Source organism: Dermochelys coriacea, chromosome 20 (assembly GCF_009764565.3).
Source record: "Dermochelys coriacea isolate rDerCor1 chromosome 20, rDerCor1.pri.v4, whole genome shotgun sequence".
In the NCBI taxonomy this organism is placed as follows: Eukaryota; Metazoa; Chordata; order Testudines; family Dermochelyidae; genus Dermochelys; species Dermochelys coriacea.
Window position 1 is genome coordinate 12,529,470 of NC_050087.2, and position 14,164 is coordinate 12,543,633.

General features: G+C 49.7%; 1 protein-coding gene across 2 annotated transcripts; it reads right to left on the reverse strand.

The window, feature by feature from the left end:
- Positions 1–301: 301 nt before the first annotated feature.
- TRAPPC5 (trafficking protein particle complex subunit 5) lies at positions 302–4,071 on the reverse strand. 2 transcript variants are annotated; one of them, XM_038379336.2, is made up of 2 exons: positions 3,860–4,071; positions 302–3,189 (listed from the first exon to the last, which is right to left on the reverse strand). In XM_038379336.2, the coding sequence occupies exon 2, from the start codon at positions 3,183–3,185 to the stop codon at positions 2,619–2,621; it is 567 nt and encodes a 188-aa protein (XP_038235264.1). In that variant the 5' UTR covers positions 3,186–3,189; positions 3,860–4,071; the 3' UTR covers positions 302–2,618. The 2 variants fall into 2 exon arrangements, with proteins under 2 accessions (XP_038235264.1, XP_038235263.1); XM_038379335.2 differs by having other exon boundaries at positions 302–3,302; positions 3,860–4,014.
- Between the last annotated feature and the right edge of the window lie 10,093 nt (positions 4,072–14,164).

The following is a 14,164-nucleotide window of genomic DNA, read 5'->3' on the forward strand; positions in this document are numbered from 1 at the left end:
AAAGACAGCTAAAACACCCTAACATTAATCTTCCATGTAAACAATTCAAGGGGTGGAATGTATGCTTAAAGATAAGGAAGATGACAGTGCCTTAGCTGTCAGAGGGCAAGCAATCATGAACAGAAGGATGCTCACAGAAGAATTAAAACAGAGGGGAAATGTCTATGTGACACACTCACTTTCAAGAGATGATCCACACAATCCGCAACTGTGAGAACCTGTAAGGTATTGTACTTTAGCGGTGCCTGGAACAAAACCTTGCTTTGAGACACAAGCGCTAAAGACACATGCACATGCAGGCTGGGTATAAACTGATTTTATTTATAGAGTTAGACAGGTCCTGCTAGGCTTTTCCAAGATCATATACAGCACTCATTCCCCAAAGAGAATGTACAATAGAAAAGTGATCAATAAAACCACCACACACAGAATGCAAAACAATCCATTTCTTTGTGAACCATGGGATGCAAAGGAATGAGCGATGAACTTGAAATGGGGATGGGGGAGGGTAATAACATGACAGAGAGAAATGAAAAAAGGCCATTTAACTAAACTGAATTTTAGTTTGTTAACTAGGAAAAAATTATCAGCTTGGTAAAGATCCAAAGCATCAGATTCTCTGGTTAAAAGGGGCTCACTGTCAACGTGAGGATTTTGAAATTCAGGTTTTTGACAGAACCTCCCTTTATATAACAACATTCTGAAAATTTCCATTTTAACTCAAGTTCCTTTAAAAAAAAGAAAAAAGAAAAAGATGTGTGAGGGGGAGGGAAAGCTTGCTTTTCTGTTGATGCTTTTAATGCTCTTTTCAGCAAGGAAGAAACTGACAACAGAGGAATAGTGAAATTGACGGCATGGAATTGCTGCACAAAGGAAAGGAGCTGAAAAGGGGAGTCTCTTTTCTTTGCAAACTGCTTCCCGTCAAAGTGATATTAGGAGTTACTCACAACTGTCACAGATGCAGAGTTTTTAGTGAAATTTGTTTTCAAGCCAGTCATGTCCCTTTCATTAAAAAGGGGGTGGAATAAGGTATCACAACTCATTGCCTGCTGAATGTTTAGAGGCAACAACTTCTCCAGCAAGAGCAGAGGCTGCCAGACATCACATCTCAGCTGTTTCGAAGGTTAAACAAAGTATCAAGTTTTTGAAGAAAACCCCCACTGCTCCCACATTCAGATCTCCTCCATACACTGTAAACCAGCAGCAACAGAGAATGTGTTCCCTATGGCAGGTCACCTTTCAGGCAAGAAGCATGTTAAATCTCGTCTGGGAACAGTCTGGCTGTTGGCATGGTAAAGATGTCTAGTTTTGTGTTTCCATCCTCACCAGGCACTGAGCATACATGCTGCGGTTTGAAAGCATGAGCGTGCTATGCTCTGAAAGGAAAAGCTGGATTTGGGCCCCACAAAAAGCTCCATTTTAACCCTCAGACTAACTGACCCATTCAGAACCGGCTTCATTGGCAGCAGAAGGGGAAGCTTCTGACACAAACTCTGTCCCCGTCCCTCCCCACCAATGTGTCTCAAACCTGCCTTGGAGGGATCCGCTCTAGAAGGCAGAGGGGTGTTCACTGCTGGGCTTTGCTAGGACTGCCAACCAGGGCAGCTCGTTGGAGCTGGCTGAGCGAGTGATTCTGGGGTGTGGCTGGCTGTCCCACTAAGAACCACGCTGAGTCCCACATACACAAGCAGTCAGAAAGCAGAAGTCAGAACTGCTGAAATAGGCCAGAGCAGAAGCAGCAGCCTAGGTGTAAAGATGCTGCAGCCCACGAACCAGCACTTCCTGACTTTATTTTATTAAGCTGAGGAAAGTTTTAGTTTTCTCCAATCTTGAAAAACAGGTCACACACCCACCTCCTGTGGGGCAACTGCTCTCCCATCAGCTCTGGAGGCAGGGGTTTGGGCACATGGGAAAAAGCCTCCTGATGCTGCCCCACCAACATATCTCAGCTCTGCACGCGGGAGAGATCATCTCATAGCAAGAGCAGAGTTCAGAGTCTGAGTCCGTCTACAGACAACAGGGAGGTGTAATTCCCACTCGGGTGGAGATGCACACACTAGCTCTGTTCAAGCTGGCACACTAAAAACTGCAGCAGCAAGGGCTAACCACCAGAGTATGTACCTAGGATCTCAGATGGGATCATGTTCTGGCAGGGGCTGCGGCTTGAGCTAGCTGCCTGAGCACAATCCTGTCCGAGACTCTAGTTATGTACAGGGTGGTTAGCCCCAGCCACGCGCCTGTGCCACCACCACTACATTGGGTATTTTTAGCATGTTAGCTCAATCAGAACTAGCCTACGTATCCCTACCCGAGCTGAGAACAACAACTGCCAGCTGCAGTGTAGAAGCATCTTTGGCTGCCAGTTGGCATCCTTGGCAGAAGCCAAGAATTGAACAGGGGGTGGGGGAGCGGAAGGGAGGGACAATTAATATGATGTGGAGATGTGTTCCACTGGAACTGGGCTGAGGCCCCCCTCTGCTTCATGCGGGTTCATTCTGATCTGCGCACAGCCTGCACCAGACCAGCCAGGCACCCCTTTGAGGACATCCTAGTACAGTCCTTTTAGTTACACAGTGCACATGCATAAGAGCAGCATGCCAGCTTCCCCAGCAGTGTGCTCAGCGGCCGTCCAGGGCTTTGTCTCGCGCGATGACGGACTCGTCGAATTTGATCATGAGGGTGGTGCCCTTGTGCCAGTGGGCTGTCACCTTGGCGGGGAAGCCACTGTAGGTGAGGATGGCTTCCACAATGCCAGCTGTGAAGGAGGCACAGTTGAGCGTGCTGTTCTCCTTGGGCACCGAGATGTACGTGTTGATCAGGGGCTCTTTCTCGATGATGTAGTAGGTCTTGTCATCGTCGTTGGCCTGCTCCAGCTTGTCCGCCTCCTTCCCGAACAAGGCCTTCCACACCGTCACCTTGATGAAGAGGAGAATGTTGATGACCTTGGTCTCCCGCTTGCCATTTTTCTCCCGCATGACCAGCACATCCAGGATGCGAGCTCCCACCTGCTGGCCCAGCTCAGAGAGCTTGTTCTGGAGCTCAGAGACAGAGTAGACCCGGTTCTGACAGTACTGGACTATCTCGGAGAAGAGCAGAGAGAATGCGCTCAGGCTGACCTCTGTCTTTGGCCGGGTTAGAGACCGCTCCAGGATGGCAGATTTCCCACGAGTGAAGCGTGAATCCATCGTCCTAAAGGAGAACAAAATACTCGGTTCTGTGGGACAGGTACCGTCTCTTATGAGGTGTCTTTGCAGTGCTTGGCACGATGGGGTCCTGAGCACAGCTGAGGCTGCAAAGCGTTACTGCGATATACATAATAAAAGAAATCTGATGAACAAATCTCTGATGTTTCTATAGCACCTTCCATTCCCAAGCGCTTTACAACTATATGTCTGCAGGGATCCCTTACTCAAGGCCGAGAGGCAGGGAGCCAGCCACCTTTGGGGTCGGGTGGCTGCTTATACAGGGCTCCCTGGTCCAGCGCGGAGATGCAGCCAGACTCAGGGTGGGGCACAAAAGCAGCGGGGCAGCACAAGAAGCAAACAAGGAGCCGCCCGACTGAAACCTCATGGGGGGGGGGGGAGGATTTGTATCTGGGGAGCTAAAAGTTGACACCAGAGTTGGGATTCGGCTGGGGTAACTGCCCGGGATTGATACAACCGCCTAGGTCCTTGGAGGGATCCCGAGGGCCCCACATCACACCTGGCGATTAGACACCCTGTGGCCCAACCCCATCACCCTGCCCCCGATCCCAGCCCGGTGTCTGCCCCCAGCGCCACGCACCAATGCCAGGGACGGCCCCCTGCCGCCCCGCCCCGCCCCCACCTCTCCCAGCCCCGCGGGCCGGCCGGGCACTCACGCGCGGCAAGGGCGGGGCGCTTCTCTGCAGGAGGGGGGAAGAGGGAGCTGAAGCCAACCAGCCGCCGCCGCCGCCCCCGGCCGCCCTCTGCGCTTTACGGCCGCCGCTGCTGCAAAAGGGCCACGCCGCAACGGCGGGCCGCCGGAAGAGGCAGCCGGGAGGCGGGGCTTGGTCACCACAGCAACCGGGACTGGTTGTCGGAGCGGCAGGGGTCACGCGGGAACAGGGGCTCCGCGGGCGGGAGGGCCGGGGGGCGTGGCCTAGCCGGGGGGGGCGTGGCTCGTTGTCCGCCGCCAGGCTGTTGGAAGCGGGCGGGACTTTCCGCGGGAGGCGTGGCCTAAGGGAAGGGGGTGTGGCTTGTTGCGAATACAGACTGAGCGGGGCGACCACTCTGAGACCTGCCCTGTGGCCGTTCCAGCCTGCGTGGCCCGTAGGCCCTTGGCGCTCTGCTGTTGCCCTGCGTGGCCGGCTTCGGAGGAGCGGCCGTGTCCGTCTGTGTCCGCAAAAAGACCAGGAGGACTTGTGGCACCTTAGCGACTAACAAATGTATCGGAGCACCAGCTTTCGCGAGCTACAGCCCCCTTCATCGGATGCATGCAGTCCGCTGGTCGGCTGAAGGGGGCTGTAGCTCGCGAAAGCTGGTGCTCCGATACATTTGTTAGTCGCTAAGGTGCCACAAGTCCTCCTTTGCTTCAACATCGTAACTTCTGCTCACTGTTTATCATTCACGATACTTGTTGTGACAAAGTTCCTGCTCTCGCTCGGTGGGTCATGCGCTTACGGGAGGATTTGCGCGCCTTGGCGCTTCACGGCCGCCCTCTGCTTTCCATTTTTCTGAATTCACAGTCCAAGTCGACTCGTCCTGTGTCTGACCAGGAGTTGGGAGGATTCGGGGGGGAACCCGGGCCCGCCCTCAACTCCGGGTTCCAGCCCAGGGCCCTGTGGAATGCAGCTGTCTAGAGAGCCTCCTGGAACAGCTGTGCGACAGCTACAACTCCCTGGGCTACTTCCCCATGGCCTCCTCCATACCCCTTCTTTATCCTCACCATAGGACCTTCCTTCTGGTGTCGGATAATGCTTGTACTCCTCAGTCCTCCAACAGTCCACGTTCTCACTCTCAGCTCCTAGTGCCTCTTGCTCCCAGCTCCTCACACGCACACCACAAACTGAAGCCAGCTCCTTTTTAAATCCCAGGTGCCCTTGTTAGCCTGCCTTCATTGATTCTAGCAGCTTCTTGGTTGGCTGCAGGTGTTCTAATCAGCCTGCCTTAATTGTCTCCAGAAGGTTCCTGATTGTTCTGGAACCTTCCCTTTTACCTTACCCAGGGAAAAGGGACCTACTTAGCCTGGGGCTAATATATCTGCCTTCTATTACTCTCCTATAGCCATCTGGCCCGACCCTGTCACATTGTCTATATTGTAACTTTTGTTCACTGTTTGCCATTCCTTACACATGTCCATATTGTCCCAAACTCCATTTTAGAATGCTCACTCCATTTTGTAAAAGCTTGCTGCAACCTTCATTTTTGCAAAACCCTGCTGTAACCTTATTAGTTTAGTTTAGATGTGTGAATGAGGTATGTATGGATGATGGAATCAACCTCCAGCGCCAGCCTGTCCTGATGAAATAAAGTTCAAATGCAGACAACAGCTCTAACCAAGTAAGAAGAGTCCACCCTAAAAAGAAAAGAACAAAAGTACAATAGAAGGAAGATCAAAGCCAGGTCCCAGGCTGAAAGTCATGTCTGCAGTTGACGGGTGATCAATCACACTGAACCCAGAGGCAGCATGACACAGCAAGACCTATAGACTTTGGATTCAAACTAAAAACCTATAAAAAAGATGGGTGAGATGGAAGACTTTGGGTAACGTTCTGCTTCCAACATCAAGGGGCATCGGTGCGCGCCCAACAGAGACCCAGCCCTTCCTCGTGCCCCGCTTTCTTGGCCAGTTAGCCACCACGAACTATGATCCCAAGCTGTGAAATCAAACCACGAACTCAAACTACATTCAGGACTGGTAACTATCTAGCAGCTGCAGAACATTTGATGTGTGTGTATGTATATACATAGGTATTAGATATTAGTTATTGGTCATAAATCAAATGGTGTTATTTTAATAAACGTGACATTTTGTCTTGTCCCCTGAGACGATCTTGTGTAGTTTTATCTGCATAACACAGGGGGCCTCCAAGCAGGGCCAGCATTATACTAGCTGGGGCTCAGCGCAGAATGCTGAAGCCCCACCGTAGGGGGCTGAGCCCTGGTCACTGAGCCCTGTCAGCCGGGGCTGAAGGTGAAGCCTGAGCAATGTAGCTTTGTGGGAGCCCCGTGGCATGGGACCCCAGGCAATTGCCCTGCTTGCTACACCCTAATGCCAGCCCTTTTATATACAGAAAGCCAGTTATTGTGGCACAAGTGGGCCATGGAGTTTTTATAGCATGTTGTGGGGGCCTCAGAAAGAAAATGGTTGAGAACTTCTGAGCTACTCTATGTTAGTTACACCCTGTGTGTCAGTTATACCCTGTCACCTACACTCTGTGTGTTACACAGTGTCAGTTTGTTACACCATGTGTTACCTATGCCATCACCTATACTATATGTCACCTACACTGTGTGTCAGTTACACCATGTGTCACCTATACCATGTGTTAGTTACACATCTTGTGCCAGCTACACTGTCTGTATGTTACACACTATGTGTCAGTTACATCATGTGCCACCTGCACCAGGTGTCAGTTACACATTATGTGCCATCTACGCTGTGTGTCAGCTATGCTGTGTCTTGTTAAAAACCAAAATTGTTTTAAGAACAAAAATCTTGGAAAATTGATTTCTCTCCCCCTCCACCAGTCGGGGTGTTGCAGCATGTGTGATGGTTAACCCATGAGGAGTGGGGGGTTCAGTGCCCAACTCTCGGAGGGGAATGGGCTCTAGTCGTTAACATGGAGGGGGGCAGGACTTCGAGGTTCAGCCCGAGCTCTGGGAGGGGAGTGGTGTCTAGAGGTTAGAGCACACAAATTTGAAAACAGGACTCCTGGGTTCTCAGCTCTGGGTGGGGATGGGGTGAATAGTTAGGTCTAGAGGTTGGGGAATGTTCTCCCATTTGAAGTGAACTGGAGAAGGCACTTTCATGTGAATGATGAGGAACCGTTCTAAGTTAGCAAGGAAATGACTATGCGGAAGCCTTTCTCAGATGTAGCTTCTCTGATTCTGCAACTCCCATGACTATCACCAAGTGCAAAGGCAGAACTTATGGATTATGGGGGCCATTGTGAAACTATTGCTGTCTAGCAAACATTGCCATGGGGTTTTTATCATCTGCTTTGGAGTGTTAGTGTTTGGAAATCAGACAAACAGGACAGAGTGTAGAAAAGAAAGGAATCGACTTTCCCTACCTCAGAGGACTTTTATCTAGTGGGCTAGGGACTCCGCAGTGCTATCCCCAACTCTGGGAAGGGAGTGGGGTCTAGTGGCTAGAATGGGGGAGGGGGATAGAAATCTGGACTCCTGGGTTTTATTTTTCTGCTCTGGAAGATAGGTCAGCTAGTTGTCAAAACAGCTAATTTGGAGCCAAGATTCTGGAGTTCAATCCCTAGTTTTGTTGCTGATTCCTTTTGTGTGAACTCAGGCAAATCACTTCCCCGCTCTATGCCTCAGTTTCCCCATCTGTAAAAGGAGGCTACTCACCTACATTATAAAGAGAATGACTGAATGGTTGTAAAGCACTTTGGAGTATGAGAGAAAGGTGTTATTATATAAATGTAAAGCATCACCATCTGAATGGGCCTGTTCTTCTAGTCATACAGGGCAGTTGCTGTGATTTCAGACATTACAACTGAAAACCTATGGCGGTGTCTGCACTGCCACTTTCAGAGTTAGAACTTTAGTTGTTCAGGGGTGTGAAAAAACACCCCCCCCCCGAGCCACAAAAGTTTTAGTGCTGAAAAGCACCTGTATAGACAGCGCTTTATCGCTGGGAGCCGCACTGTAACATGGGCAATGGAGACATACCCTATGATTAAGGCTACATTTTAGTCATGGGTATTTTTAGTAAAAGTCATGGACAGGTCATGGGCAGTAAACAAAAATTCATGGCCCGTGACCTGTCCATGACTTTTACTATATACCCCTGACTAAAACTAGGGCGGGGGGCTGCGGGTGCTCTGGGGGGATGGTTGGAGTTGCCGCGGGTGCTGGGGAAGGTGGCCCAGGACCCCGTTGGTGCAGGGGGGGATGGAGATAGTGGTGCACAGCCTGGAACCCCCACTGGTGCTTGAGGTGGAGGGTTGTCGAGGCAGGCAGGGACTCTCTACCCACTCCGTGTGTCCTTTTAGCTCCTAGGTAGTGGAGGAGCCGGGGGCTCCGCGCGCTGCTCCCACCACAAGTGCTGGCTGCGCAGCTCCCATTGGCTGGGAACCACAGTCAAAGGGAGCTGTGGGGGCAGGGCACGGGCAGCATGCAGCATGGAGCCCCCGGGCCCCTCTGCTGCCTAGGAGCTGCAGGGCCATGCCAGTGGGAGGTGGGTAGCCCCCACCCCGAGGTAAGCACCCCCCCTTCAATCCCCAGCCCTGAGCCTCCTTCCATACACCCAAACTGCTGCTGCTGGCCCAGGGGCTGCTCGGCTCAGGCAGCCCCTGAGCCAGCACCAGCCACTGCAGAAGTCATGGAGGTCAGGGAAAGTCAGGGAATCCATGACTTCCGTGACCTCATTGACAGACTCGCAGTCTAATCTCCAGACAGTGTCAGGAAGGAATGACTCCTCATGGGGCCATAAGAGTCAGCGGGAGGCAGTGGAGGGAAGTTTCCAGCAGCTGGGTAGTTCATGGGCTCTGGGGCGTTTTGCTGACAGCAAAAATCTTCTTGCCCTTTTGATATCATAGAAAGACGAAGGCGATTCCAAGTATCTCACCCTTATCTAGTTCCATCCCACAGTTACTCCCCGACCCCCAGAGGTGAAAGTAAGCTGGTACAGTCCTGTATAGCATACCAGCAAGAGCCAGTACGCCGTGCTGGACTGGACCGGCTTCCCCAGGCTGGTGTGTTAAAGGGCCCGGGGCTCCTTGCAGCAGCCGGAGCCCCCGGGCCCTTTAAAGTGCCACCTGAGCCCCGCTGCCAGAGCCCCTGGGGTAGTGGCGGCAGGGCTCCGGTGGTGATTTAAAGGGCCTGGGTATTCAAAGGCCCCACCTCTTCCGGTCAAGGCCACACCCCCTGCTCAGGACTCTGGAATACCGGTAAGTCCTTTAAGTTACTTTCACCCTTGCCCACCCCCACCCTTCTGCAGCACCATGCTTGACCTAGCCCAGGTCTGATACTTTCAGAACAGCCCCCTCCCATTCCATCCCTTCCACTGGTGCCCATAGGCACTCAGCAAAAGCCAAACATAAGGGATGTGATTAGGATGTGTGTCCCAGGAATGGGGTCCTCTTCCTCCACTGACTGACCCGTGAGGGGGCAAAGAGGAGGGGAAAAGGAGCAAAGGAAAACCACAGACGAGAAAGAGGGAAGAAGAAGAAGAAGATTAAAACAAAGCCTCAACCATCCCATCTCATCCCAATTACAGGGATGTCTTGGAAGTACCTTCCATTGCTAGATAGAAGGGCATGTAGGGGAAGAGACAGGGGGACCCCTGTGGAAGAAGGGGGACTCCTCACTATGGTGTTGCGGAGCTCTGACACATATCAGCAGCTTGACACGTCTCCCGCTCAGAGTCTGAAAGAGACAGAACCCTCCTTGCTCCTGGATACCAGAGATGTTTCTCACACTGCCTCTAGCCGTAGCCTTGCTCGGGAGGGTGTATAAGGAGCGCACAGTTCTGCAATGCCTCTGGGGGGTGCTAGTAGCATCAGCAACTGACCTTGCTCTGCCTTTCCCTCTCTAGGGCTGTGACCGAGGTCCTAGTGGGGAGCCAGCTGTGGTCACTCAATTAGGGTGAACTGCAAAGAATGGGGCAGACAATCCTGCAAAAGCTGGTGGATATTCCAATGCTTAGATTCACCAAACCAGCACAAAACACCTTACTAGTTACTCAGAAGTTCAAACAACACAGTTCCCTTAAAGTGATCCAGCCTCAGGCCCCCATTCACGTACCTACATCAAATACAATGAAAATTTCTGTAAATCTTATTTCATCATAGAAAAGAAAAGGTTCTACCAATCCCAAAGGATCAGACACATTATCTCCCAGGTTATTGAATATTCCAGCTCTTACCCAAATACACGCTAGAGCCAATTCTTATTAACTAAACTAAAATTTATTAAAAAACAAAAGAGAGAGAGTATAGCTAAAAGATCAATATACCTACAGACATGAGTTCAATCCATTGAGGTGCAGATTCATTGCAGAGATGGTGAGCTTTGTAGTTGCAAAGAGTTCTCTCAGAAATAGTTCATAGGTTACAGTCCAATGTCCAAATCTCATATTCAGGGCGTATCAGCATAACTGTGACCTCAGTCTTGCAACTCAAACTTCCCCTGAGGAAGCCTAAGCAGATCTGAGATGACAGAATCAGGACCAAAGGATCTTTTATACAATTTCACGTCCTCTTTTGACAAGTTGGAGTTCCTCAGGGAACAAACAGTAATTAGGATGAAAGTTAGGAAGGAGGTCCATCACCGGTACTTAGCTATACGAATTACGTAAGGCCATTTGCTTGTTCCTCCACCATTCACAGAACATTTCAAAGAGAGATGAATTCCGAGATAGCCCATGTTTACCATTCATTTAAATGCTAGGATGTTCTTTTGATCTCTAAACTATCAGAATACAGCATAGACAGGGACTACTGATTTCATCCTTGACCCTACTCATAGGTATATAAATACACTAAAACACAAACATTATCTCCCCACTAGTCTTTTGAGGGTTATTTATTCTGCAGGATGTTTAACCCGTTCCAGCCATGTGTCACAAGGGCACTTATGGTATTGCTACTTCCACCCTTTGTGGCTGCAGCCTGTGTGTAATGTCATGCCCTTGGTTTTGTTGTCAGGAATCAAACCAAGGGCAAGGGGTCTCTGGATTTTAAAGCTGCAGCCTTTAGTGTCAGAGCTGAAAGACCCAGCTCTATTAGCTGAAGCTATAGCAGGATTTCATGGCCCAGCCACCACTCAGGGGTGGGGGGAGTCAGGGACAGAGCACCACATGGGGTGGGTGTGGGTTACATGTATAAGGTGGGAGTACTTGTGGCACCTTAGAGACTAACAAATTTATTTGAGCATAAGCTTTCGTGAGCTGCTGGTAATAGCTCATCTTAAGTGATCACTCTCCTTGCAGTGTGTATGATAAAACCCATTGTTTCATGTTCTCTGTGTGTGTATATAAATCTCCCCACTGTATTTTCCACCGAATGCATCCGATGAAGTGAGCTGTAGCTCACAAAAGCTTATGCTCAAATAAATTTGTTAGTCTCTAAGGTACCACAAGTACTCCTTTTCTTTTTTGCGAATACAGACTAACACGGCTGCTACTCTGAAACATGTATAAGGTGGGGATTGGTCCCTGTACCCTCCCTAGCTCTTCTCCTGCATCCCCCTTACTCTCAAGGAGCTGGGTTTATGGGTAAGTGGCCCCATGGGATACCTGTTTGTCCCAGGGCTGGTTTCCTTTCCAGAAGTACCCAGAGGGAGAATCCTGCATGTTGGGGAATCACTCTCTATCCTGCCCTGGGATCGATTCTTCCCTCTCTGTAGCACTCAGCCTTCTGCACATGAACATAGTGTGATGCTCTGTACCTCGGGGAAACATCCAGCACCCACATGGTCATCTTTATAAAATGATTGTGTGATATCCTATGCAAAGTTTGTCATGTTGGGTGTCTTCGGAAGGCTCATGATGCACTGAGCATGGTTGTTATAGTGATCGTAGAATATCAGGGTTGGAAGGGACCTTGGGAGGTCATCTAGTCCAACCCCTTGCTCAAAGCAGGACCAATCCCCAATTTTTGCCCCAGATCCCTAAATGGCCCCCTCAAGGATTGAGCTCACAACCCTGGGTTTAGCAGGCCAATGCTCAAACCACTGAGCTATCCCTCCCCCTTGTTAGACTGACCTAAGTTATAGTAATTGTTACAGTAATGTTATAGTAAAGTTGTAGATTTTAATTTCATGTATATAGTTGTGAGGTTGAAAATGTATCCTCGTGGTTTAAAACAAGCCCATGCAAAAACTCTCCAAGAGCAGAGAGGCAGTTCACACCTTGTCAGGGCATGGATGGGACAAACCCAGCCCAGCCTCACAGGAACAATGGACATCGGCTCAGGCAGCAACAAAAGAATCTGTTAGACCCTTGAGGGAGTCAGGCCCTTCCTTTGGGTAGTTTGGGACTGGGATGAGGTAATGCTCACCTGACCCTGAAGGGGCGGGGCAAAGCCAAGAGGAAGGAAAGGACATGATAAAAGGGAGAGACATTTTGCCATGTTCTCTCTCTTCCACCCACATCTACACTCACCACCACCATGCGACTGAAGCACTGATCAAACAGAAGAGCCTGACTGAAAAGCAACCAGCCAGCCTGTGGTAAGAAGCATCTAAATTTGTAAGGACATTGAAAGTGTTAAGATCAGCTTAGAATGCATTTTGCTTTTATTTCATTTGCCCAAATCTGACTTGTTATGCTTTGACTTGTAATCACTTAAAATCTATCTTTATAGTTAATAAATCTGTTTGTTTATTCTACCTGAAGCAGTGTGTTTGGTTAGAAGTGTGTTAAAGGCTCCCCTTGGGATAACCAGCCTGGTGCATATCAATTTCTTTGTTAAATTGACAAATTTATATAAGCTTGCAGTGTCCAGCAGGCATAATTGGACACTGCAAGATGGAGATTCCTAGGGTTGTTTCTGGGAACGGAGATATTGGCTAGTGCCATTCACTTGCAGGTAGCTGGGAGCAACTTACATGCCAGAGGCTGTGTGTGAACAACCCAGGTGTGCGGGTTCTCACAGCAGAGCAGGGTAAGACTGGCTCCCAGAGTAAAGGATTGGAGAGGCCTAGTAGACCACCGGTACAGATAACACCAGAGGGGAAACCTCACACATAGCTATCCATGTAATGGGAAATCCAGGTTGGCCAGATCCAGAGGGGCTGGCTAAATCCAAGATGAGTCTGTAGGAATGTGACAGACTCAAGGGTCAAGTCCTGAATTTAGTAGGACTTTGCCTGAGTAAAGAGTTGCCATGCTGTGGGAGATCAGAGGCCTTAATCATGAGATGTTTATAATAATCACAAACCAACAGGCTTCCACCCAGCTTGAGCTCAAGCTTTGTCTTCCTTGTTTACCATGGGTAGTACCTGGCCTGAACTCTATGCAGCACAGTGACCACTAGTAGATGAATAATACACTGCAAGGAAACATATAATTACAGGTGAGAATAAAATCTCAGCATGGACTCTAGGAGTTTGACCCCAGCAGGGGTGTGGAGCTCATTTGGAAGCAGTTCTAAGGAAAACAGCAACATCTTTGAATGTGAGAACAGGTTGAAAGGGGCTATTATTCTGTCTCAGCACAGACCACAGCTGCCTCAGATCCTCAGACATCTCTGATGCTAAACAAGACAGAGAAACAATTTAATTGCCATTCCCCAGCATCTTCCATGCAAGCAGAGCAAAGCTTAACAAACTGAGCCACCTCTGAATTATGTCAGTATCATTTCACCCATGTTACAGATGGAGAAACTATGGCACAGAGAAGTGAAGTGACTTGATCGAGGTCATTGAGAAAATCTGTTGCAGAGTACAGCTTAAAATTCAGGAGTCCTAACACCCAGTTCACCTCCTCTAACCACTTGGTCCACACCTCTTCTAGAGTTGGGAAAAGAACCTAGCATTCCTGGTTCCCCACCCCCTGCTCCAACCACTGCCCTGTAACTGAAAGCAGAAGAAATGTAATCACTACACATGTGCTTCCCCTTCTGACAAGCGTTCCACTCTGGTTTGAAGCCTGCTAGGTGCAGAGAGGAACTTGCGACACTGGGGCAGGGCAACCCTGGGAAATGGGGTGAGTCAACCCAGGCTGGAATGACAGAATGGAAAACCACCTCAGCCCTGGGATAACAGCCAGCTGCGCACAGAGGGGTGGCTTCAGCATAGACCTCAGATGTCTTCCTGCCAGTGAGATGCTGCCTGGAACATGTCCAGAATCCAGCACCCACTCCTAGCCCTTGAGTGAGACTCTGAGTAATGTTCTTCCTGAGAAGGGGGTATGAAGGGCTTGTTTATCTCACTACATCCATGACGTAGTGACGAGGCACAGAAGTAAGACACAGGAGACGAGACACAGAAGCAACTAAACTTGAGAGTTTGTCTGAAAA